At 47.6% G+C, this 27,394-nt stretch overlaps 1 protein-coding gene across 2 annotated transcripts in view; it reads right to left on the bottom strand.

Annotated features, from left to right (window-relative positions):
- LOC111854600 (dedicator of cytokinesis protein 4-like) overlaps positions 1–27,394 on the bottom strand; it is a 99,704-nt gene that overhangs the window by 6,868 nt on the left and 65,442 nt on the right. The window contains exons 32-50 of one of the 2 annotated variants that reach the window (XM_072711728.1): positions 27,089–27,174; positions 26,237–26,263; positions 25,246–25,341; positions 23,424–23,484; positions 21,907–22,000; positions 21,654–21,802; positions 20,348–20,434; positions 18,710–18,814; positions 16,554–16,695; positions 15,372–15,538; positions 14,696–14,782; positions 9,382–9,558; positions 7,532–7,615; positions 7,158–7,277; positions 6,817–6,923; positions 6,176–6,302; positions 5,779–5,860; positions 4,937–5,046; positions 4,353–4,425 (exon numbers count right to left, since the gene is read on the bottom strand). In XM_072711728.1, coding sequence (XP_072567829.1) covers positions 4,353–4,425; positions 4,937–5,046; positions 5,779–5,860; positions 6,176–6,302; positions 6,817–6,923; positions 7,158–7,277; positions 7,532–7,615; positions 9,382–9,558; positions 14,696–14,782; positions 15,372–15,538; positions 16,554–16,695; positions 18,710–18,814; positions 20,348–20,434; positions 21,654–21,802; positions 21,907–22,000; positions 23,424–23,484; positions 25,246–25,341; positions 26,237–26,263; positions 27,089–27,174 — 1,981 coding nt within the window. The remainder of the gene's footprint in view (positions 1–4,352; positions 4,426–4,936; positions 5,047–5,778; positions 5,861–6,175; positions 6,303–6,816; positions 6,924–7,157; positions 7,278–7,531; positions 7,616–9,381; positions 9,559–14,695; positions 14,783–15,371; positions 15,539–16,553; positions 16,696–18,709; positions 18,815–20,347; positions 20,435–21,653; positions 21,803–21,906; positions 22,001–23,423; positions 23,485–25,245; positions 25,342–26,236; positions 26,264–27,088; positions 27,175–27,394) is intronic. The other variant, XM_072711730.1, reaches the window with a different exon arrangement.

Below are 27,394 nucleotides of genomic sequence, written 5' to 3'. Positions count from 1 at the left end.
AATTTAAGTCATTTCCATTCAGTGCAGTCATACAACACATCAATGTCATTTAATCTAGCAAAACATAATTACAAAAGGCTACATGGCAGATGTATATTAACCTTACATATGTACTAGTGAGTGAACTTTGTATGATTGTAAGATAATAATTGTGTAATTGTTTTAGCCTATTCTACCAATATGCATTAGGTTTATGTCATCCCTCTAAGTCCTTTTCCTTGTGCATATATTTACTGTTTTTGCACATTTAACTGTTTATGTGTGTTACCATCTGTGAGGTAGACATGAAGTAGCTTTTCCTGTGACGTGTCAGATGGATAGGGTTGTGACAGGGTTACTGTTGTGATTGTATGAAGTGCTCTTTCACCATGGTACACAAAATGACAGTTAAATTATTTATTCTACAGGTGACACTTCGGGTGTGGTATTCATTTTTGCTGCCGTAAATATTCCTGATCGCGTGGTGGGGTTAGGGTGGGATTCACTGTGTGCTGTTTATGTTAACATGCTGGGCAGTTCATACTGAAACATTAAGCTGTATTGTCAAAGCTGCACTTTCACTATGTATATGAATTAATGTGAAATGAATTCCATTTTAATTCTACTTCCTTATATTCAAAGTCGAACTGCAGTTTAGCACCGTGTTTTCACCTGATTTATGAATTGAATTTTATTTTCAAGGTCATTCTCAAGTCAGTTCTGAGTGGTGCACAAGCCTGTTATGTGCTAAACTGGCATGCAGGTGTTATAACAGCAGGCCTCTTTTGCTCCAATTTATAGTCGACGTTATAGTTTTATATTGCAATACTAACCTCTTCTTATACCATCAGCATTATTATGTTGTCCAATAAAGATCATCAATGTGTTTTTGACATCTATTTCGGTCGATCTGTGTCCCTGTGACAGGACAGCAGGCAAAAGTTCAAATAAAGAACAACGCAGAAAATAACGAGCTCTCGTAAACCTATAAACGAGATAACAAACTACTTTACTTACAAAGGGTTTCGGAAATGCGTGCTAATTAACAATCAATCTTAGGTACTAGATAATGAACTACTTAGCATTACGAAGCTTTCGGGAAAAGCCACCCTGGTTGGTTGAAACTAAATCTTGGTCTGGATTATTACCTTCTGGACCTAAACTATCCACCTCTGATAACATCTTCTAGCAAGTCCGGAAAACGTAACAGTAGTAAAATAGCGTTAGGAAACAGGGCCTGTATTCACAAAGCATCTTAAGGCTAAAAGTAGCTCCTAACTTTCCAAATTAGGAGAAAGTCCTAAAATTAATGGGCGTGTCAGTCCTACATGTAGGACTCCTAAGTTTTTTGACTAAGACCAATTCACAAAGTCCCTTAGCACTAAAAGTGGAACCTAAATCTGGGAGAACTAAAGAGTGATCGAGACTCCTAAGTGACTGAGACTAACTCACAAAGTCGCAAAATGGCTGCTGTCAACCCATGTGACAAGGTCTTAGAAACATTAAACGAACGTTGAATTACTTAAAGGATACCGCCTCAGTCGGGAGGGAATAAGCATTGTTGTGGAGCTTGTGAGGGATGCAGTAACCAACAAACCAAAACAACCCAGTCATATACAATGGAAACTGCTTATAGTGATCACATCTGTCTTGATGAAACTGATCACTATACGTGGATGATCATTTTGACTGATGTTTTTCTTTTCTTTCTGTCTCAGGCAGATTACCACCTGACGAGTGTATATTTATTACATGAATATAAGGTGAAGCTGTTTCAGATGCTTTTCAAATTACAGTACTGTACAAATGAAATTACTGAATGGTGTATAATTCAAATATGCTATAATACAGTACTGCATATAAAATATGGCTTGGTTTTGGCAATTTATCATGAACTTTGATGAGTCTATATTCGTAATTGAGAGAAAATGCCTTTCTTTTTCCGTCACGTTTTCTGTGCATCCATCATTAGCCTCAGGTAGCTAGCCAGAAGCAGACAGGTTACTGCAAGGCAAAGTAGGGCAATCAAAGTAAAGTAAAAAACAACGTTAGTTTAAATTTTTCCATATGCTGTCATATTTAAAAAGAGCAGAACACTGTAAGCAGACGACTTGATTACAATAAGTGAATTATTTAAACAGTATTTGTAGAGGAATGATTCTGTCCCAAGCTTTTTGATTCATGTAAGCAGTTATTCACTATAAGTGGTTTCCACTGTATTCATGTTTATGCGATGTTGCGCAGTTCATACATTTCGTACACTCATCAACCATTCCTTGGGGTGATTGCAGACAAGCTCGTGCATGAGAACCAACGTCAGTCATAGCGATGGAGTCTTATCTTAGCTTAGGAGTCGGCTTCTAACTAAAAGTTAGTTCCTTTCTAACTAAAAGTTGCTCTCAGCGACCTTGTGAATAGATTTTAGGAAAAAAACTCTTAGTTAAAAACTTTTAGTGCAATTCAGGGGTACTGTTAGTGGTCAGATAAAATGCTTTGTGAATGCGGGCCCAGGAGTGCATGTAGGAGTGTTGAGTGCTAAGGAGAGACGCTAGTGGCAGTCTCAGGGTGCTCTCACCCTGATGTTCACGGGCTGTACAGGATGAGGGGTGAACAGCATGTCCTGCTTTATTAGGCCTGTCAGAGTGTCAGCTACCAGGACTTCTGCTCAATACCTCAACAGGCAAAATATACTGAGAGTCTGATCAATGTCTGCCTGTTAAAAAGCAGCCCAAAGGAATTCATCTGCCCTTATTAAAAATATCCTGCGGGACCCTGACAATACTACAGTAAATTGGCTTTCCATCCCATAAAGCCCTGCATGCTTAATTAACTCGACTTAAAGGACATTTTGGCATAAAGAGCAAGACTTCATGTGGCACATATGCTCATGCCATTTCTAGGTAAACCTAGAAATTAAGATAAGATAATGAGATATAATTCATTGACCCAAGAGGGAAATTCTGTTGCATACAGCAGCAAGGTATGTAAAGTGAACAGATGCAATCACATATCAAGTACAAGTGCATAGATAAAACAAGTACACGTACAAAGATAATATACATAGTGCACACAAAAGACTGTGAGGTAAATGAGCAAATATAAATGAATTGATGGGAGGTGTATGTGTTTCTGCTTTAATGATGAAATTCTGGCTGGGGGGGAGCTGCAGTTCCCGGTCTCTTGTAGAATACACTGAAATGTGGGACATTTTCTCCATATTTGAGCAATAGTTCAGAAGGGTAACATTATACATCTGACTGTAACAAAGTAATATGAATTTTAACTGTAAACAATCTCATTCATTCTGTATGTTCCTGCAAAAATGATACTTCACCGCAGGGAAACACACTGTTTCCACTTTGTGTCCTCTTCAACATACACCACCATAAAAATGTTTAAGCAAACACAATCTGTCTCTTTCCTTTCCAGTTTCGGAGCTGATCCTCCACCAAACTCTTTAATGTTCCAAAGATCAAAGACCAGAGCTTGAACCTGACTTTCTTCAGTGCAGCTAGTTTTGTTTTTTTATGATTTTCTTTTGCCTGAGAGTCTTGCCTTTAAAAATAAATACCCCCCCAAAAGCTAAGCATCCTTAAGAGCTCAGCACGGCATGAAGGGATCTCTTAATGGCACACTGAAATCAACGCAGATAAAAGCAGCGTGATCAAAGCAAGAGTCCGTCCAATTTTGGGGTGAAAATAATCCAGAGCAGTGATGATTATTTCCAAGACTTTAATCTAATGGGAGGGAAATTAAAGGGGCCACTGTTCCATCTCCTGTCACAATTGGCTGTACGCGGCCCAGCCACACCAAACTGCGGCACAGCTCTTACGGTCGGCCGCAGGCGGCCCAGCCACACCAAACTGCGGCACAGCTCTTACGGTCGGCCGTAGGCGGCCCAGCCACACCAAACTGCTGCACAGCTCTTACGGGCCGCCATAGGCGGCCCAGCCACACCAAACTGCGGCACAGCTCTTACGGTCGGCCGTAGGCGGCCCAGCCACACCAAACTGCGGCACAGCTCTTACGGTCGGCCGTAGGCGGCCCAGCCACACCGAACTGCGGCACAGCTCTTACGGTCGGCTGTAGGCGGATAGACTGGGCTTCTGTGGCAAACTGTGGCACAGCTCTTAACTATATCTGCAGTGCTGCTTTTGGTCTGGGGAGTTATTTTTCACATCAAAACAACAAAGGATACAACTCGTCCATCTCCTTTTAAGATCCTCTGACCCCAATAAGACAACGTCACCTTTCCAACCATTCAAGCCTTCATCATACATTTTCACACATGAAGGTGTCAGATTATCTGTTACTATTGCAGCCCTGACCGGGGTAATACCGTGGTATTGGCATTAATGCTAGCGTCACCTTACCTTTGTCTGGTGCCGAGAGACTGGGGTCACTGCGTGGCAACATGACATCTCCCATAGGGTGTGGCAGTATCCTCTGTTAGAGGGGACGAGAATCAGTGCACTGGCATTGCATGCTATCAGGAACACCATCAATAAGGCTTATCTTATCTTATCTTATCTTATCTTCTTATCTTATCTTATCTTATCTTTGTTGGGGGGGGGGGGGGGGGGCAGCTCTGTGGATTGGGATTCTGATGGTCACTGGTTCAAATCCCCAGGTCAGCAGAGTGATCCCACCATTGGGCCCTTGAGCAAGGCCCTTAACCCCAGCTGCTCCAGGGACTGGCTGACCCTACTGTCTCCTCTAGTCCAGTCTCATGACGTGGCCTCCTGAGATGTTTTACAGCTGTCCTGTAGGAGGTCCCACATGCTGAGCACTCATTGCCTGTTTTTCCTTAACTCTTTGGTCAAACTCCTCCCAAACCATCTGTACTTTGTTTAGGTCAGGTGACCAGGTCACGTGATACAACACTATCACTGTCCTTTGTAGACAGCTAGGCGAGGCATGTACAGACTTTTGGCATGGTGCAGTATATATCATTTACCTGTGTGGGGTCCAGGGGGTTGGAGTAGATGGCGCTGCAGGGTCTGTCCCGGGGAGAAAGGCAGGAACTCTCTCTGGAATGCTTATTCTTCTCAGATGGCAGCGGTGAACCTGGAAAGCATCGGGAATACGATGACATGGGCGGGATGCCACAAAGACAGGGCACAGGGGACACTCAGGAAGCAGGACGCCACAAAGACAGGGCACAGGGGACACTCAGGAAGCAGGACGCCAAAAAGACAGGGCACAGGGGACACTCAGGAAGCAAGACGCCACAAAGATAGGGCACAGGGGACACTCAGGAAGCGCTTCCACACTGCAGGATGCCTGTCGCATGGGCCCAACCCCTTTTCATGCGGGCAATTTAGGAATGAGTCTTTGTCATTCCTACAAACACTTTACAGCTTGACGGCAGTTTATGAGGCTCCCCGGGTTACAAGGTTGGCGATGGGAGAGTAAATGTCTTCATATATTCTCTTTACAGTCACAGTTCAGAGGCACAGGCTGAGCTGCCTGCATATCTGCCTACAGGTCACCACATGACTGCTGCCACCCCCCCCCCCACCACCACCTCCCACTGGCGGTGGGGCCACAGGCCAGAGAGTTAGGGAAGAGCGAGCAAGCCTATCCAGTCATTCATATCCAGATAAACAACTACAGAAAAATCCACAATAAATTATCATTACACACTGATATGACTATCACAAGTCACATTTATTAAATATAACTTCACAATGTAATTTAATTTTATTATTTTATTATTAACTTATTATGTTCCAGTAGCATTTCCATTTGACCAGTATGGTAAATGTGTCCATGGGCGGGGCGGGGCTTGGCACTGACCTCTGGTGCTGGAGGGGGCGGAGCTGCTGACGTTGGGGGAGGCAGAATGATTGGAGCTCAGGCTTGAGGTAGATGGGCTGGGCTGTGGACCGCAACAGAACATCTTAAGAACATCAGAAGATCGTATTTGGCTGTGGAAGAGTGCTTTAGAAGCCCGGCGGGTTTAAAAATCCAGCTTCCCTCAATCGATACGAATTATTAGTTCAAAAGTAAAGCAGCCTTTGGAGGTTTTTATTGTTCAAAACAGAAGCCCAGTCTATCCGGCCAAAGCAGAAGGCCTCCCTGTGACTGGAGGGGGCAGGACTGTCCTGAATCCCTGCAGAGCGGTCAAGGCTGGGCCTTCATTAGCTCCAGTCTGACAGCAGTGAAAACAGCCCCACACCCGACGGAACACTACCTGCATGTTGAAAACCTCGTCCGAGCTCTCCGACTGGCCTGTGATGTTGCTCACTTCGTTTGAGGCCTGGGAGGACAGCGAGGACGAGGAGTAGCGGTTCGCTGCTGGGTAGCTGAGGGTGCTGGGGCTGGGACCACCGAAGAGAAGAACAGGCGTTTAGGAGAGGCAGGCCACTTTCTTGCTCTCAGCTCTCTGTTACTCACGGCTCTCTCTGTTACTCTCAGCTCCCTGTTACTTACAGCTCTCTCTACTATTACTTTCAGCTCTCTTATTCTCAGCTCCCTCTGTTACTCGCAGTTCCCTCTGTTACTCACATCTCTCTCCGTTACTTTCCAAAGCAACACTTGTTTTTTGAGACAGCAGGGTCAGACAGTCCCTGGAGCAATTGGGGATTAAAGGCCTTGTTCAAGGTGACATCATTCTGCTGACCCCGGGATTTGAACTGGCAACAGTGTACTAACCCACTGAGCCACACACTGAAAGTATAACTACTTAAATAATACATAAACTGTAGCCATGTATTTACAGTTAGTCACAGGTACTAAAGAATGGAAGGTAAAACCAGTCACATGACAATGTCACATGTCAGCGAAACACACTGAGAGTAGGGCGAAGGTAGATGAGGCGGAGGCTGCACTTACCCACGTCTCATCACTCCCCGCCCACCATCAGGGCTCACAGCATTGACCATTGAGCCCATGTAGGTACGCGGGCTTCCATTGGTAAAAGGCAGGTAGGCTGGACAATCCTGGAAAAACGGCAATGTCAGTCACCATCATCACCGTAACCTCATCACCATCCTCACCGTAACCTCATCACCATCCTCACCATCATCATCATCATCATCGTCATCACTGTCCTCACCATCAGCACCTTCACTAGCATCATCCTCCCCCTCACTACAGTCTTCATCACAATCATTTCTGTAAGCACTGCCATCAGAATACTTCCTGCACTGATGTATGTTATTCTTAAGACTCACTTGTATTCCCAGACTGGACTTCATGAGATGAAACTGGTCAACCAGCTTCTTGTGCAGAGGTCTCATGTCCTGTGGCACAAACTTCTCGTGCACAGCCAGGCCGTACCCCAGGATGTGTGCCTGAGGGTGAAACGATCGTGCTAGATGTACACACACAGTCTCACCGCGGCACACGCTCATCGCACACCGCAGATGGTGCAAGGGGCCAGTCGTGTTAAGGGTGTGGATACAGAATCGAAACAGATGAGGAGCCCCTATTGTACACCATAGCAAAACACTTGACCTGAATTGCTTTGGTAATAATATTCAATCACATCCACGTTTAAGCCGTCAGGAAAGTGAAAAAGCTGGACCTGCTGCTCTTCCACACTCACCTGCTCCAGCATGAGCTCGCGGAGACGGCCGATCTTCTCACAGTCCTCCGGGTGGCTTGCCACGTAGTCCTTCACAAAGAAAGCCTGAGGGGAAACAGGAGCCTTGTCTGTTTCTGTCTTCCTCTCTCTCCCTCTCTCTCGCTCACTCACACCCAGTGACTCACAGAAACACTGCATCAGACCTCAAGTAACAACCCTTTAGAGATGGCACCATCACTGCATGTCCAACAAATGTGTACATATAGAATAGTACAAGGTCTGGGTACAATCTACCAAGTTTCAAGTCTCCTGATCCCTGAGCCTAACCTTCCTCTCTAAATAATTACTGTAATCTGTCTGCTGTAATGTTTCATTATGGATGCATTTCTCAGCACAGTTCCTAGCATCACGCAACTCTTTTGAGTGAAGAGTTACCTAAACTTCTGGTGGAAAGAACAAGTGGCCTAAAAAACACCCTGTCCATCCCATAAGAATATCATGTAAAGGAGTCTGACAGCTGGGATTGTAGCTTCTCAGGGTACAAACACAAGCTCCAAAGACTTGGAGCGAATGCAGTAAAAAATGCAACATATGCATGGGGAGGGGGGAGGGGGGGCAGAAGAAGCAGGGTGTTAAGCCATGATACCGCTCCAGGAGAACAAGAAGACAGCCAAAGACAGTTAGATACGAAACCTTTGCCTCACACAGGAGCAGCGAGACTGAGCTTCTGGTGGAAAGTGTAGCTTTAATACTTCATTAATAATGATATGGTAAGGATGACGTAAATATCATCATGGTGGATCTGCCAGTGTAATTATGTGCCCCCAAACACTCCAGGACAAAACAGATTAAAACACAAGTGCGGAGAAAGCAGGCTGCAGGGCAGTGTGGGGATCATTCCCATGAAGGACCTCTTCCTCTTCCTGAGGCTACTCACCACATTCTGCTGAGATTCCTCTGCAGCCAATCAGTGCAGATTGCAAGCACTATTATTTTCTTAAGAATGGGTATAATTTCAGAAGTGGAATAATTTTATAAGAAAATGAATCAGAATTCCAGACAGCAATGATTCATAAGCAGCATAAAATGGATTATTCTATGCGGCTTGGATTTCATAAATACAATTTCTGTTTTGAATATGGGAACGGAGGGGAAAAAATCCTTGGTGTGAAATAAAGCAACAGATAACAAGAAATCTGGAGCTGAGAATAACAAGATTTCTCTAATAAGAATGGCACTGGACTCGCCCTGAGGGAGAAGCTAAAATTGCTCATATAAATCTAAATGTTAGCAGCACAGGCTGGTTCCTGCAGAGCAGTCCAAAGGGCATATCTGCCATTTATACTATCAGATAACAAACCGTAATTGACTTACGCTTCTCTTATAATATTTCCAAGCAATGACGTGTCAGACTCGCTACAGGATAAAATGACATTTCAGGCTCATTTGCAGTTCCTAAGGAATAGGGCCCCGCAAATTGATATGGACGCTCTCTCCAGCAGAGCTCAATGTGATGGTGGAAACATCAGACTGCTGGCGTCAGTCCCCTTCAGGGAGGGGGGCGGGACTAGATGCAGGACTCACTTCGGGCTGTTTTCACATCTCATATCAAAGTCTTGCATGTGACATTTTCTACACAATAATACCTGCATGAATCTACAGTAACAGACTCAGTGCTCATGACAAAACATCACATTGGGCCCCCTTTGTACATTTCTCTGGACAGCCCCCCCCCCCATAGATTTTATTGACTTAAGTAAGGGTTCCCCTCAGTGAATTTTTGCTGACTGAGCCCCTGAAAATATAGAGCGTGCTGAGCCCCCTAAATCTGCCAGGGTATCTGACCATTGTGGAGGTCAGGGGGGGCTTACCTCCTGGTAGCGCGTCAGGCCCCCGTTGACAGCGGCGTCGATCACCCCGTTGAGGCACATGGTGAGCGGGTTGATGTTGTGCATTTGCCTCGCCTGACACTGTGTGATCAGGGTCCGCAACTGCAAGTTCTTGTTCTCGATCACCTCGATGGCATTCTCCAGCGGGCTCACTTCCATCTGCGTAATAACACAGCACAGTGAGCATCACCTCACTGACTGGGCATCACAGTGAGCATCACCCCACTGAAAGGGCGTCACAGTGACCATCACCCCACTGGCTGGGTGTCACAGTGACCATCACCCCAATGACTGGACATCACAGTGACCATCACCCCATTGAAAGAGCATCACCCCACTGAAAGGGCGTCACAGTGAGCATCACCCCACTGGCTGGGCGTCACAGTGAGCATCACCCCACTGGCTGGGCGTCACAGTGACCATCACCCCAATGACTGGGCGTCACAGTGAGCATCACCCCACTGAAAGAGCATCACCCCACTGAAAGGGCGTCACAGTGAGCATCACCCCAATGACTGGGCGTCACAGTGAGCATCACCCCACTGGCTGGGCGTCACAGTGACCATCACTCCACTGGCTGGGCATCACAGTGACCATCACCCCACTGGCTGGGCGTCACATTGACCATCACCCCAATGACTGGGCATCACAGTGAGCATCACCCCACTGACTGGGCGTCACAGTGAGTGTCCGCCGGCCCTCCATTAAAGGAAGGGAACTAAAGGGAAATGGGATGGTTTTGGCACACCAACCCCATTAAAAAGGATGTTGGGGAAAAAAATAGTCCAATTAGCAGGAATAGGTGCAGAAGGTTGTAAGGTTTATTAACAAAAATAATAATGAAACAATAGCCCAAAAAAACAGTCTCCCGGGAAAACCATCTACACTAAAGAAAACCAAACACAGGTTTAAAATCACAGCCTCACAGCAAGCTGCCCCCCCCCCCTTCCTTTCTCTCTCCTGGCCTTCACCTTTACCACCTCACCTAACTGGAACCTACCACCTGTTCAGGTAAGCATGGGGTGAGCTGTGCAAAGATAAAACACAAAATTAACTCATACCAAACCAAACAAACCATGGCAGCTATGTTTGACCTCCCACCATGCCTCTGCATTTGGCTGCAGTCTCATAAGGGCTACATAATTACTAACTGGTAATCTTTGATATTCTTCCCCCCCCCTAGTATAACTCAAGTAAGCAGCACCCAAACCTGTCCTCACTCTCCCTAATGAGCAGCTGACTTCCCTGCCTTCCCAGCAGCAGCACAACCAACCACCACATACACAGCAAACTCCCCTAGATAAAGAAAATACAAAACAATTATATTTCATAAACAAACCATATAAATAAGGGAATTGAATCCAGTGAAAAGGAAAAAAAATACCCTTTTCACAGTGAGCATCACCCCACTGACTGGGCGTCACAGTGAGCATCACCCCACTGGCTGGGCGTCACAGTGAGCATCACTCCACTGGCTGGGCGTCATAGTGACCATCACCCCACTGGCTGGGCGTCACAGTGACCATCACCCCAATGACTGGGCGTCACAGTGAGCATCACCCCACTGAAAGAGCGTCACAGTGAGCATCACCCCAATGACTGGGCGTCACAGTGAGCATCACCCCACTGGCTGGGCGTCACAGTGAGCATCACTCCACTGACTGGGCGTCACAGTGAGCATCATTCCACTGGCTGGGCGTCATAGTGACCATCATTCCACTGGCTGGGCGTCACAGTGACCATCACCCCAATGACTGGGCGTCACAGTGAGCATCACCCCACTGAAAGAGCGTCACAGTGAGCATCACCCCAATGACTGGGTGTCACAGTGAGCATCACCCCACTGACTGGACTTCACAGTGAGCATCACCCCACTGGCTGGGCGTCACAGTGAGCATCACCCCACTGGCTGGGCGTCACAGTGAGCATCACTCCACTGGCTGGGCGTCACAGTGACCATCACCCCACTGGCTGGGTGTCACAGTGACCATCACCCCACTGGCTGGGTGTCACAGTGACCATCACCCCACTGGCTGGGCGTCACAGTGAGCATCACCCCACTGGCTGGGCGTCACAGTGAGCATCACCCCACTGGCTGGGCGTCACAGTGAGCATCACTCCACTGGCTGGGCATCATAGTGACCATCACCCCACTGGCTGGGCGTCACAGTGACCATCACCCCAATGACTGGGCGTCACAGTGAGCATCACCCCACTGAAAGAGCGTCACAGTGAGCATCACCCCAATGACTGGGCGTCACAGTGAGCATCACCCCACTGGCTGGGCGTCACAGTGAGCATCACTCCACTGACTGGGCGTCACAGTGAGCATCATTCCACTGGCTGGGCGTCATAGTGACCATCACCCCACTGGCTGGGCGTCACAGTGACCATCACCCCAATGACTGGGCGTCACAGTGAGCATCACCCCACTGAAAGAGCGTCACAGTGAGCATCACCCCAATGACTGGGCGTCACAGTGAGCATCACCCCACTGGCTGGGCGTCACAGTGAGCATCACTCCACTGACTGGGCGTCACAGTGAGCATCATTCCACTGGCTGGGCGTCATAGTGACCATCACCCCACTGGCTGGGCGTCACAGTGACCATCACCCCAATGACTGGGCGTCACAGTGATCATCACCCCACTGAAAGAGCGTCACAGTGAGCATCACCCCAATGGCTGGGCGTCACAGTGAGCATCACCCCACTGGCTGGGCGTCACGGTGAGCATCACCCCACTAGCTGGACGTCCTGGGGCTCCAGTTCACACAACCATGTACACACATTCCCACTTAGGGTGCCTCTTAAGGCTCAGTGTGCTCCTAGGAGCAGTCATGAAGCAGACTGTACAGCGGAGGTACTGCCTGGAGAAATGGCAACAGAGAAAGGGAGGAGGGGAGCAAGTCTGCCTCAAATCTACCCAAATGTATCTCTCATAGTGTGACCAGGTGTGATACTTACTGGGATTGCAGACAGTGGAACTTCAAGACATGTTTTTTAAGTCTAAAAACTTCTTTAATCATTTGACCATGAAAATAAGCAATAATGCTATGCAAACAGACAGTCGTGCAAATGCAAATGCAAAATCTGGTAAGATTAACCATCATGGAAAGCACAAGAAATGATGGGTGTGTTATGGACATAAAATAAATATAAAATAGTTCATCCTTAAGTAATATCAAAGCAAAGAATTACTGGAGACTATGTAGCCTTACTAGTCTCATATATATGTAGCCTAATGTATTTTCTTAATGCGCAACCCTTCCCGGTGCGTAGTGTTACTTGGTAGGTAGCCTTACCGTACAGTCACACTTTCCGCGACACTAGCGAATGCTGTGGATGCTCTGTGATGTAGACAGAGTGGGCGGAGACAAGGTTGCTCACAATGCTAGGTCTCGTAAAATTATTAAAGTGGCCTGCAGAGCAAACAATTTTGTAGCTTATCTTTGTACTGTCTGTCGATAGGCTATAATTTGTCAAAGCACGTGATTATGTTAAGACAAACACTACTGCTTTAAATAAATAACATTAAAGTTACCGAGAATTCACATTATTTTGCATTCTTTGGCACCAAAATAGTATGCGATAGTATTACTTCACCAACTCCACCAATTCACCAATAATAAGTTCTCTCTGTATCAAACAGGCTTTAATGATATTGTTGCCAGTAAAAAATACCTGGAAGTAAAATGAAAGCCTGTAACAATGTGTCTTTGATAACCTCGATAATGGATGTTAATGGAATCTTATAATAACAGTGTTGTTTATGTTGTGTTATATTGGACTGTCTGGGTCTCGAACTCCGTCCCAGGCTACTTTGCGCCTTTACTTCACTTGCTCTAAGTCAGATATATTAATTCAGTGCATCAAACAAAACAATGAAACTCTTAGTTGACATTTTCTCAAAATTTTAATTTCAGTGGCTATGATTAAAAGCCAGAATATTATAAAACAGCAACCAATACAATGCACTACATTCTGAAACATAAGAAATTTACAAATGAGAGGAGGCCATTCGGTCAATCAGTCTCGTTTGGGGAGAACTTAACTAATAGCTCAGAGTTGTTAAAATCTTATCTAGCTCTGATTTAAAGGAACCCAGGGTTTTAGCTTCCGCTACACTAGCAGGAAGACTATTCCATACTCTAACTACACGCTGTGTAAAGAAGTGCTTCCTCAAATTCATTTTAAAATGTTCTCCCACTAATTTACACCTATGGCCATGAGTTCTAGTATTTGACCTTGAACAGAAAAGTATTAGCCTGGGTATATATCAGCACCAGAGACCTTTCTAACACATACATTTATACCGTACTGACGCGATATAAAAATGCATGTCTACATGGTTTTTTTTCAATGTGTAAGTTCATGTTGCCCAAACATGGGTATTTGTGCCATGTCCAGAGGGTAAAATACCGTGTGGAGATGAATTCTGTCTCACGGTTTTTACCCTGATGGAGCTTGGGAACTGTTTGGTCTGAACAAAAGTTTACATGCTTGTATTCTATGGAACTCTCTTTAGCGAACCATCCCTACATCCCGACTGGTTTACATGCTTGTGTTCTATGGAACTCTCTTTAGCGAACCATCCCTACATTCCGACTGGTTGCCAGCGAACCGTGTCATAGCTCATTATCATAAAGTTGACTGGGCTTCAACTTCATTTTGACTCTCTCGCTCCCCAAATCACAATGCGACGCTCCGGTCCTCCTAATGAACAACTTCCGGTTACTTTGACGCTCTCGCTGCTCATGGTGTGAACCCAGGGTTACTCAGTGTGCAGTGTTCCTTGGTATGTTGCATTACTCAGTGCACAGCCTTACTTGGTATGTAGCCTTACTCAGTGCACAGCCTTACTTGGTATGTTGCATTACTCAGTGCACAGCCTTACTTGGTATGTAGCCTTACTCAGTGAAAAGCCTTACTTGGTATGTAGCCTTACTCAGTGCACAGCCTTACTTGGTATGTAGCCTTACTCAGTGCACAGCCTTACTTGGTATGTAGCCGTACTCAGTGCACAGCCTTACTTGGTATGTAGCCGTACTCAGTGCACAGCCTTACTTGGTATGTAGCCTTACTCAGTGCACAGCCTTACTTGGTATGTAGCCTTACTCAGTGCACAGCCTTACTTGGTATGTAGCCTTACTCAGTGCATAGCCTTACTTGGTATGTAGCCTTACTCAGTGCACAGCCTTACTTGGTATGTAGCCTTACTCAGTGCACAGCCTTACTTGGTATGTAGCCTTACTCAGTGCACAGTTTAGCTCAATGACAGTCCGAAGCCGTACTCACCACTTCCCGTTTCTCCACTTCAAACCAGCGAGAGATACCAGGCAGGCTCTGTACCAGGGTCAAAGTTGTCCGTTCCACCCAAAGGCTCTACACAGAAAAATCACATGGTCACTGTTCTGGATCTAGCTGAAAGTTGTCACTCAAAACATATAATTGGCTAATGATAAAGTTGGCCCAACTGTATGAATTTTGGACCCTCTTTTGCTTCTCACTTTAAAAAATCCCAGAATCATCTCTTCTGCTCTGCCTCACCGATGCTGTAACTCACAGCCTTTTTTCCGGACTCCCTTAAAAATCCGTTTCCCACTAACTGCAGTATAATAACCCTCCCTAATAGCCCTCGGAGAGCTCACCACACCGTCCTCACATGGAATCCATGAGAAGCTGGGCGGATTTAGCAGATCATTACATTATTGCGGGATTATAGCAAATTAAAAACCAAAGCAGGCGTAGCCACGCTTCTTCTACCACAACATCGACCTCCTGTGTCTCTGAGATACCATCCCAGAGAAAGACTAGCCCCCGCCAGCAGATCTGCACTGAGCCCTCACCGAACTGCAGAGTAACCTGACCAGCAATCAGGGGTCACCCAACTTCACGCTCATCCCTTTAATAACAAATTACCTGAGCGCTAAGCCTCGACAATACACTCTACGGGGGGTGGAGAGGGGCCTACCTTAAACTCGTTCTCCTTGTCCTTAGTTCCCTTGTGGAAGGGCCGGTCATAGCGGAACCTCCAGATGTGGTTAACTTTGTAGAAGCTCTTGATGTTATCAGAGACGTTATCCCTCTGCAGCACATCCTGAGCCTCTGCAATCGGACTCACGGCGTAGATCTGCAGATCTAGATATGCTCCAGTCAAGGCGTAACAATCTAGTTGGCACGTGCCACTCATGACCAAAAGGGCCAGCGGAAGGCTTGTTTTCTGTATCTAATCTTATAAACTTTCACTTCCCCTCCATCATTACCTACTGCCCTCTTACATCACCGACTGAAAACTGTTTAATAAAAATCAATTTAGTAATATTTGAACGTTTTAAACTTTGTCAGTCTATTAAACTGTCTCAATGATACGCACACACACAGACATACATGCACACACACACACACTCACACATACACATACAAACACACACACACACACATACACACAGACATACATATATACATACACACACACACAGACATGCATACACACACACACACACATACACACACACAGACATACATACACACACACACAGACATACATACACACACACACAGACATACATACACACACACACACACATACATACACACACACACACACACAGACATACACACACACACACACACACACACATACACACACAGACACACATACACACACAGACACACACACACAGACATACACAGACATACACACACATACACACAGACATACACACACACACAGACACACACACACACAGACATACACACACACAGACATACACACACACACGTATGGTGTAACATCTTGGGGGTCAGGAAGGACTCAGACAGATGCACAGCACATAAATATGGAGCGAGTGAATATGGAGCCCAGAGATGGAGCAGATTGACTGGTCACACAGACGCCAGGCTTCCGCGCCTGTGTCACTCCACCACAGAGTGCTCTCCTGTCCTCAGTCAGCGCCACCTTTGAGCAACGGCTGATACTAGGGGTCATCGTCCTAAATGACACCGGGCCCACCAACGCATATGAGCCGGTCCGCACCAGACTCTGTGCCACCATTTAAATTGTATCACGTTGACCTTCATTACTTCATGTGCACTTAACACAGGCCGCGAGTCCCTGCCCCACCAGGAGGAGAGCAGCCACTGCAGAGGATGCATTGTGCTTCGGCCTGGGAGATGGTGTCGTCGGGCTGGTTGACGTGCTGCATGGCGATGGCCTGAGGGAACTCGTTCAGCATGCGCTGCTGGAAGGCCTCCAGGCGCTCGTAGTCGTGGCCCCTGCACACGAACTCCTTATTCTGCACCGCGGGGGGGGGGGGGTATGTGAGAATTCCCAGGTGAGACCAGACCTCACCCCTTTGAAGGCTTTAGCACATGGGTCTCCAACTCCGGTCCTGGAGAGCTACTGTCCAGTAGGTTTTCTATCCTACCTGAGCCACACTAGTTCTCAGGTAAATACCAGGAGGTTGGAGAAGCCCGGTAGGATAGAAAAGCCAGGCTGTCCAGGACTGGAGTTGGAGACCCCTGCTTTAGCATCTAAACTCCCAAGTAGCAGCTTAATTAGCAGCACATACTTTATCTAAATAAATCTACATTGAAAGTCTTTTTTTCAAATGTTACATCCTGAGGGGGATGAAATATTGAAATGTTTTTTGTAATGATAAAATGTGGTGTACAGTGCCCTCTACTGCAAAACTGTGTTAAAACCACAGAGCTTGTGTAAATGAGGGTCTATTCAGAAAGAAGGCAGATAGTTTATTATTATGTGGTTAATAAGCATTTTGGTGCTAGTTACCTATTTGTGACACTTCATTTTAATAAATTGTAAAGAGAGGTCATTGGAAGACATTGCATGCAGCATTTGGGTTTGTTAAACAGCAACTCAGGGCCATCTGTGTACTCATCTCCAGGCTAACGCTAACTGAAGCATTTATCCTTATGCACAGAGCACTCGTTAATCTGTGTACTCATCTTGAGGCTAAAGCTAACTGTAGCATTTATCCTTATGCACGGGGTGCTCACTAATGTGTATTCACTTCTCGAGGCTAGTGCTAACTGTAGCATTTATCTTTATGCACGAGGTGCTCACTAATGTGTATACACTTCTCAAGAATAATGCTAACTGCAGCATTTATCCTTATGCACAGAGCACTTGCTAATCTGTATACTCATCTGCAGGCTAATGCTAACTGTAGCATTTATCCTTCTGCACGGAGCAATTACTGAACTGTGTACACATCTCTAGGCTAACACAAACTCTAGCATCCATCCTTATGTGCATAGCATGCGCTAATCTGTACACTTATCTCGAGCCTAACGCTAACTGCAGCATTTATCCTTATTCACGGAGAGCTTGCTAATCTATACACTCATCTTGAGGTTAACGCTAACTGCAGCATTCAACCTTATGCATGGAGCGCTTGCTAATCTGTACAATTGTCTCGAGGCTAACGCTGACTACAGCATTCATCCTTATGCACGGAGCGCTTGCTAATCTGTACACTAATCTCGAGGCTGACGCTGATTGACATCTGGCTTGATACTCATGTTTTCTGACTCTCATACTCATGCAAGAAATCTTACGGCAAATCTATATTATTCCATTCTAAACCTAAAATTAGCTACACCAAGAGCATTAGGGTAGTTTGCAAACCCTACAGACTATTTACAAGATAATAAAATTCTTACATAAATGTAAATGTGTGTGCAAACTTGTCTCGAATTGAAAAGTTGGCAACTCTGTTATGTGCAGTGCTCACTAATCTGTGCACTCATCTTGACACTAACTGCAGCATCTATCCTTATGCACAGAGCGTTCACTAGTCTGTGCACTCATCTTGACACTAACTGCAGCATCTATTCTTATGCGCAGAGCGCTCACTAATCTGTGCACTAATCTTTACGCTAACACTAACTGCAGCATCTATCCTTATGTGCAGAGTGCTCACTAATCCAAGCACTCATCTTGACACTAACGCTAACTGCAGCATCTATCCTTATGCGCAGAGCGCTCACTAATCTGTGCACTCATCTTGATGCTAACGCTAACTGCAGCATCTATCCTTATGCGCAGAGCGCTCACTAACCTGTGCACTCATCTTGATGCTAACGCTAACTGCAGCATCTATCCTTATGCGCGGAGCGCTCACTAATCTGTGCACTAATCTTGATGCTAACGCTAACTGCAGCATCTATCCTTATGCGCGGAGCGCTCACTAATCTGTGCACTAATCTTTACGCAAACACTAATTGCAGCATCTATCCTTATGCGCAGAGCGCTCACTAATCTGTGCTAATGCAGCCCCTTCCCACCCGGAGGAAGAAGGGGAACTTCTTTCCGTAGAAGCCGACTCTGAAGAACTCTGGCTCCAGCCGCTGCTGGCCCATGATCTTGTCGTACAAAGATGCCTCCATTATCTGCCGGATTAAAGAGAGGAGAGACAGGAGGTAGTGAGGCATGCAGTGTGTCACAGGGGGCATAACAGCGACCCCCCATGGCTGAAAACCACCAAAAAAAGGCACTTTACTCAGCCAGTCACACCCACCTTTACAAACAGTACAATGCATAACAACATAACAAATGGTCAAATAAAGGCCACAGGGGCACTGGCCCCCGCTGAAAGCTGATTGGCCCTCAGTGTGCCCCCTCCCCTGTCACTCATCAAAATATATCATTGGCAGTTTTGGAGAAGCTACATTCAAACGGTAGCTTTTTAAGCTACAAGCTACTTGTGATTAAGAGTAGCTAAGCTACAGTTAAGCTACTGTTTTAATATAGTAGGTAGCTACACTACAGGCTAGAGAGAAAAAGTAGCTTTCCTCCAGTAATACTTAATTGTTTTGTAGGATACTCTTAAAGTAAATTAATAAAAAATTTGAAACATGATGTTAAACGTTGAAATGAAAATCTATATTTTTAACAATGTAATGTCAAATCACAATAAGATTTCAAAAAGTATCTATCTTTGGCATAAACCAAGATACTTCACAAATGCTGTGTGAAAATTAGAAGGCTTACAGCAAAAAAAAAGAGATTTTGATAATCTGTCCAAGAGCCAAAGTGCGTATTTGTAAAATATTGTCTGCCATTAAGTAATTCTCAAACCTTTAACATCCATCATCAGAGTATTCAGGCAAAAAAAAACAATCAGAAACACCTAGTAGTTGAAAATACCTGTCTTTGTAAAGAGAGAAAAATAATACAGGTTGTTGTCGATTTCTGACATGAATGAATGGGCGTCTCACGGGGATACTCGCACCTCCACAGTCGGGGCGGAAACTGTCATACGCTCACACGGGGCCGCACTCGTACGGCCACATATCTGCGCCCTCGTAAAGTTGCATATTTTGTAAGTAGTATTTTTTAACGATGTATCGTTTTGCCGGGCTACGTTTATCCAAGAAATAGTTAATGGAAAAGCTACATCATTTTAAAAGTAGCTGCAATACCGATAAGCTACTGAAAAAAGTAGTTAAGATAGTAATTCCAATTCGCCAATTCTAGTTAGCTACACTCCAACACTGATCACTGGCTACTGATAATGCCAGCCCCTCTGCATGAGATGTGGCTCCTACTATGCCCCCCTCTTTTCAATGCAATGTGAATTTAATTTTGGTGCCACTTTACAATAAGACTACGCTTATAAAGGGTTCATGATTGGATTATAATCAGATTATTAATTAGGTTATAAGACTTTGTAAATCATTCATTTACAAATTACAAAAGTTTTTTTCTGCATTAATGAGTTACGACCATTTACAAGTGGCAAACGAGAGCCTTATTATAAAATGCTACCTTATTTTTAAACTGAACAGCATCAGCTTCATGCATATTTCATGATCACTCGTGCAAAAAATCACTACCACAGCCGTAGAACCATTAATGTCAGTATATATTTTATATATGTGAATGGCAATCCTTTGTAGGTGTTCATCTGGGAATTGACTCACCCTCATTTTACTCAGGTTCCTGTAATCATAATATGCCTCATACTGGTCTGCCAGTTCTCTGCACAGGATGATCCCATTCTCCCAGCACTGCAAATGATATGCATTTGAACATAATAAGTCAAACTGCACAGCAGCTTACAACATAAACAAACTAAAGTGTTTTGCCATCTCATTCACGTCTTTTTTAAGCTCCTCCCTGTGAAATGTTGTTGATGCAGTACACCAGATCAACCACAAGGTGGCAGTACATGATAAGTCTAATATCCATCTCGAAAACTGAGGCTGGCGGTTTTGATGATTAAACATGATTTTTCATCCTCATGTTAGCACTCCAAGACCTGCACCTCTCACAGACGGCTTTAAATATTCATAGAAAGAAAAGGCAGAGAGACAGACAGCCACTAAATAGACATAGCTACTCCTCTACTTCTCAAAGGACTTTATCTGGCTTACAGTAGTGGAATGTAATTTGTAGCGGAACCATAGACGTATAGGGAGAATCTCCTAACATCCTGCAGATATTGTCCTATGCAGCTTGAGGTCTGTATTACCATGATCTGGACTCTGATAGAAATCTTCCTTAGAAGAACAACTGGGTTGTGTAAGTTAGAGGTATTTATACATTTAACTTGGACCCCCCCCAAGTCACCAAGTTATTGTGAGGGGCAGTGGGATGACTAGTCTGTCATAATGGCATCCCATCCAAGCCGTGACAAACGTTAGCGGTGTGCTAGCCAACACACAGCGAAATTTATTGTGGGGGACCCCCCTGCTCTGCAAATTTTATCGTATCAAAAGGTGTCGGGAGACTTTTAGCCTCCAGACACCCAGTGGTATAAGTCACAGGCTACTCCAGACACCCAGTGGTATAAGTCACAGGCTACTACAGACACCCAGTGGTATAAGTCACAGGCTACTCCAGACACCCAGTGGTATAAGTCACAGGCTACTACAGACACCCAGTGGTATAAGTCACAGGCTACTCCAGACACCCAGTGGTATAAGTCACAGGCTACTACAGACACCCAGTGGTATAAGTCACAGGCTACTCCAGACACCCAGTGGTATAAGTCACAGGCTAGCAGGGATGACTAAAAGAACTGAACTTATAATCAGAAGATGGCAGGCAGGGTGCTGCTCTCAAAAACCTACGCAAAGCACTTAACCTGAACTGCTTTATTTAAAATTAGCACACATATAAATAGGCAAAGTCTATATCTGCAAGCTAAACTTACTGAAATAGGCCAGAGGGGGCGTGTCCTACATAGCCTGGCCACACCCACCGCCTGCGCCTAGCCCCACCCACCTTGCCACGGTCAAAGTTCTGTATGATGGTGAGGTGCATGGCTTCCTTGCGCTGCCATTCGGTTTGCATGGGGTAGTTGAGGAACTCACGCAGCGGCCTCTCTGACCACTCCAGCAGCTCGTCGTACAGCAGCAGTGTATAGGCAGCCTCTGGAGGGGGGGGGAGGGGGGAGATGTGGCCCAGCTCTGCATTAGGGTGGGGGCGGAGCCGATGGGAGGGCCCGTTCTCACGCACATACACACAAACTCTTCACCTGTGTAGTTTTGCGCTTTCAGGTGCAGGTCGTACAGCTTGTGGATGTAGCGGATGTACATCTCCTCCTTGTTCAGCTCTGTCTTGTAGAAATTCTGAGGAAAGCGAAACCATTGAGATGCGGCTGATGCTTGCAGACACACGCAGACTTATTTTCCTGCTGCTGATTTGCACAAGATAAGGCCTCAGCAGCCCGAACCAAGAGGAAGAACCAAATGCAGAACTGAACCTCAGAAACGATTGGGCAGAAACCCAGATCGATCAGCTCATTTCATTAAAAGTGCCTCCTGACAGGGAGGCTGATGGGACAGCCAATAAGGACACGAGGGTCCATTTAAGTGGGGGAATGACCAGGAGGCCGATGGGACAGCCAATAAGGACACGAGGGTCCATTTAAGTGGGGGAATGACCAGGAGGCAGATGGGACAGCCAATAAGGACACGAGGGTCCATTTAAGTGGGGGAATGACCAGGAGGCCGATGGGACAGCCAATAATAGTGCAAGGATCCATTTAAAATGTCTACGGACAGAGGCTGAAGGAACAGCCAAGAGGGATACAAAGGTATATTTAATTGTTTGCTAGCTAGCAGGCAGTGGTGGCTTGATGGTTAGGGTAGCGCACTTGTAATTGAAAGATTGCAGGTTCGAATCCCCCACCAGCAAGTCACCACTGAGGTACCCTGAGCAAGGTACCGTCCCCAAGCACTGCTCCCCGGGCGCTGAATTAGCTGCCCCCTGCTATGTCACGAAAGTCACATATGGGTCAAATGCAGAGGTCACATTTCATTGTTGCGCACTGTGTGCTGTGCTGTGGTGTGTTGACAATGACCACTTATCACTTATCACGAAATGACTGTAAATATTGGCTGCAAAGCCTGTAATGCAGTAGGATCCATTTAATTGGCTTACTGACCAGGATACTGACGGTACAGTGAATGACATTATGACTGTCTAACTGGCCGACTGACCAGGATACTGACGGTACAGTGAATGACATTATGACTGTCTAACTGGCCGACTGACCAGGATACTGACGGTGCAGTGAATGACATTATGACTGTCTAACTGGCCGACTGACCAGGAGGCTGACGGTGCAGTGATTGACATTATGACTGTCTAACTGGCTGACTGACCAGGAGGCTGACGGTGCAGTGAATGACATTATGACTGTCTAACTGGCCGACTGACCAGGAGGCTGACGGTGCAGTGAATGACATTATGACTGTCTAACTGGCCGACTGACCAGGAGGCTGACGGTGCAGTGAATGACATTATGACTGTCTAACTGGCCGACTGACCAGGAGGCTGACGGTGCAGTGAATGACATTATGACTGTCTAACTGGCCGACTGACCAGGAGGCTGACGGTGCAGTGAATGACATTATGACTGTCTAACTGGCCGACTGACCAGGATGCTGACGGTACAGTGAATGACATTATGACTGTCTAACTGGCCGACTGACCAGGAGGCTGACGGTACAGTGAATGACATTATGACTGTCTAACTGGCCGACTGACCAGGAGGCTGACGGTGCAACCGATCTTCTTGCCGTCCACCTCCCCCACTTTCATGCAGTCCCTGCAAAAGACAGAAACATTTAGCCAAATGGGACAGAGACCAGGGAGGTCAGGAGGAGCCAGAGTGTGCAGGTGAGAGGGTCAGAGTGTGTGGGTGAGAGGGCGTTCGGGAGAGAACATGTGGGTGAGAGGGCGTTCAGGCCAGAGTGTGCGGGTGAGATGGTGTTTGGGCCAGAGTGTGCAGGTGAGATGGTGTTTGGGCCAGAGTGTGCAGATGAGATGGTGTTTGGGCCAGAGTGTGCAGGTGAGAGGGCGTTTGGGCCAGAGTGTGCGGGTGAGAGGGCCTTCGGTCCAGAGTGTGCGGGTGAGAGGGCATTCGGTCCAGAGTGTGCGGGTGAGAGGGCATTCAGGCCAGAGTGAGCGGGTGAGAGGGCGTTTGGGCCAGAGTGTGCGGGTGAGAGGGCCTTTGGGCCAGAGTGTGCGGGTGAGAGGGCCTTCGGGCCAGAGTGTGCGGGTGAGAGGGCCTTCGGGCCAGAGTGTGCGGGTGAGAGGGCCTTCGGCACAGAGTGTGCGGGTGAGAGGGCCTTCGGGACAGAGTGTGAGGGTGAGAGGGCCTTCGGGACAGAGTGTGAGGGTGAGAGTGCCTTCGGGACAGAGTGTGCGGATGAGAGGGCCTTCGGCACAGAGTGTGCGGATGAGAGGGCCTTCGGCACAGAGTGTGCGGGTGAGAGGGCCTTCGGCACAGAGTGTGCGGATGAGAGGGCCTTCGGCACAGAGTGTGCGGATGAGAGGGCCTTCGGGACAGAGTGTGCGGGTGAGAGGGCCTTCGGGACAGAGTGTGCGGGTGAGAGGGCCTTCGGGACAGAGTGTGCGGGTGAGAGGGCCTTCGGGACAGAGTGTGCGGGTGAGAGGGCCTTCGGGACAGAGTGTGAGGGTGAGAGGGCCTTCGGGACAGAGTGTGAGGGTGAGAGGGCCTTCGGGACAGAGTGTGAGGGTGAGAGGGCCTTCGGGACAGAGTGTGCGGGTGAGAGGGCCTTCGGGACAGAGTGTGAGGGTGAGAGTGCCTTCGGGACAGAGTGTGCGGGTGAGAGGGCCTTCGGCACAGAGTGTGCGGGTGAGAGGGCCTTCGGGACAGAGTGTGCGGGTGAGAGGGCCTTCGGCACAGAGTGTGCGGGTGAGAGGGCCTTCGGGACAGAGTGTGCGGGTGAGAGGGCCTTCGGGACAGAGTGTGCGGGTGAGAGGGCCTTCGGGACAGAGTGTGAGGGTGAGAGGGCCTTCGGGACAGAGTGTGAGGGTGAGAGGGCCTTCGGGACAGAGTGTGAGGGTGAGAGGGCCTTCGGGACAGAGTGTGCGGGTGAGAGGGCCTTCGGGACAGAGTGTGCGGGTGAGAGGGCCTTCGGGACAGAGTGTGCGGGTGAGAGGGCCTTCGGGACAGAGTGCGAGGGTGAGAGGGCCTTCGGGACAGAGTGTGCGGGTGAGAGGGCCTTCGGGACAGAGTGTGCGGGTGAGAGGGCCTTCGGGACAGAGTGTGCGGGTGAGAGGGCCTTCGGGACAGAGTGTGCGGGTGAGAGGGCCTTCGGGACAGAGTGCGAGGGTGAGAGGGCCTTCGGGACAGAGTGCGAGGGTGAGAGGGCCTTCGGGACAGAGTGCGAGGGTGAGAGGGCCTTCGGCACAGAGTGTGCGGGTGAGAGGGCCTTCGGGACAGAGTGTGCGGGTGAGAGGGCCTTCGGGACAGAGTGCGAGGGTGAGAGGGCCTTCGGGACAGAGTGCGAGGGTGAGAGGGCCTTCGGGACAGAGTGCGAGGGTGAGAGGGCCTTCGCACCTGTAGTCCAGCAGCCGTTCCATGAGCCGGGTGACAGTAGCCACCAGGGAGACGCCGCTCTCCCTCCACGTCTCACGCTCAATTTTCTTCAGGAGGCTAATGAGAGGCACAGCACAAGGTCCACTTAGCAGCTGGGTGCGGGCCACACACACACACACACACACACACACACACACGGTAGCACAAACAAACACACACACACACACAAACACACACACAGTAGCACAGACACAGTAGCACAAACACACACACAATAGCACACACACAGTACCACATACACACACACACACACACACAGTACCACAAACAAACACACACACACACACACAATAGCACACACACAGTACCACATACACACACACACACAGACACGGTAGCACAAACAAACACACACACACACACACACACACACAATAGCACACACACAGTACCACACACATAGTACCACATACACACACACACACACAGGCACACACATACACAGACCTGTACTAATATCTTTTTCGTAACTCTCCATTCATTTCTATGGGCAAAACTGTAATCCCTACAATGCCAACCTTAACCCCTACTCAGCCCTAGCCTTACCCATAAGTAACCAAACAAAATACAAGTTTGTGGCATTTTAAGTTTTTGATTGCAGTCAGATTTTTTTAAATTTGAATATCCCCTATTTCAATATACCGAAAAAATGGTCCCCACAACACCAAAATAACAGGTTTTTATCACAAAGTAATGCATATCTGACCCACACACACACACGGGCACACAAACACACACACACACACACAGGTTTGTAAATATATCTTTGTGGGGACACTTCTTTCATTTCTATGAGGAAAATTCTAATCTCAACTTGACGACCTTAACCCCTGAAATATGGTCCCCAAAACGTCAAAAAAAAAAAGAGGTTTTTACTACATTGTGGGGAACATTTAGTTCATTTGGGGAGCATAATCCACAGGCACACACATGCAAAGAGAGCAGGTCTTACCTAGGGTAGGGCCCAAACAGCGGAATGCTGGTCCAGGCAGCAGTGATAGAACAGAGGCCTTTTAATGCACTAACACTCACACTAACACTCACACTAACACTCACAGGCGTTAACAGAGAGCTAGTTGGAAAAAAAATCACAAGCGTCTACAGCAAGCAGGGCGGCCCAGAATGAGGAGGGCAGGCCAGGATGAGGAGGGCGAAGGAGGATGAGGAGGGCGGCCCAGGATGAGGTGGGCGGCCCAGGATGAGGAGGGCGGCCCAGGATGAGGAGGGCGAAGGAGGATGAGGAGGGCGGCCCAGGATGAGGAGGGCGAAGGAGGATGAGGAGGGCGGGCCAGGATGAGGTGGGCGGCCCAGAATGAGGAGGGCAGGCCAGGATGAGGAGGGCGAAGGAGGATGAGGAGGGCGAAGGAGGATGAGGTGGGCGGCCCAGGATGAGGAGGGCGAAGGAGGATGAAGAGGGCGGGCCAGGATGAGGTGGGCAGCCCAGAATGAGGAGGGCAGGCCAGGATGAGGAGGGCGAAGGAGGATGAGGAGGGCGGCCCAGGATGAGGAGGGCGGCACAGGATGAGGAGGGCGAAAGAGGATGAGGAGGGCGGCCCAGGATGAGGAGGGCGAAAGAGGATGAGGAGGGCGGGCCAGGATGAGGAGGGCGGGCCAGGATGAGGAGGGCGGTCCAGGATGAGGAGGGCGGCCCAGGATGAGGAGGGCGGGCCCAGATGAGAAGGGGGCGGTCCAGGATGAGGAGGGCGGCCCAGGATGAGGAGGGCGGCCCAGGATGAGGAGGGCGGCCCAGGATGAGGAGGGCGAAGGAGTTGAAGCTGTCGGCCTCAAAGGCCCCGGGACTCACATGCTGTTGAAGAGCTCCCTGTAGGTCTCGTCCCCCTTGCCCTCAGACATCAGACTGTCCAGCTTGTCGATCAGTTTGGCCTCCACCTATGGCAGGTGAGATGGAGGGGTTTGACACACAGGTTCCTGTGGGGGTGGGGGGTCTCCTTATTTTATCAATCAGAGGAACATGTAAGGTGATTAAGCTCTTGGATGGTTCAGTGTTTACTGATCTCGGGGCTGTGAAGAGATGGGATTTGTGGAGGAAAAGACCTTCCTGGTTCCCTGGAAGCCCGACTGCTCTGCCATTGAGACACGTAAGCGATTA

Source organism: Paramormyrops kingsleyae, chromosome 1 (assembly GCF_048594095.1).
Source record: "Paramormyrops kingsleyae isolate MSU_618 chromosome 1, PKINGS_0.4, whole genome shotgun sequence".
In the NCBI taxonomy this organism is placed as follows: domain Eukaryota; kingdom Metazoa; phylum Chordata; class Actinopteri; order Osteoglossiformes; family Mormyridae; genus Paramormyrops; species Paramormyrops kingsleyae.
The sequence above is the reverse complement of the archived record's forward strand: the minus strand, read 5'-3'. Positions and strand labels throughout refer to the sequence as shown.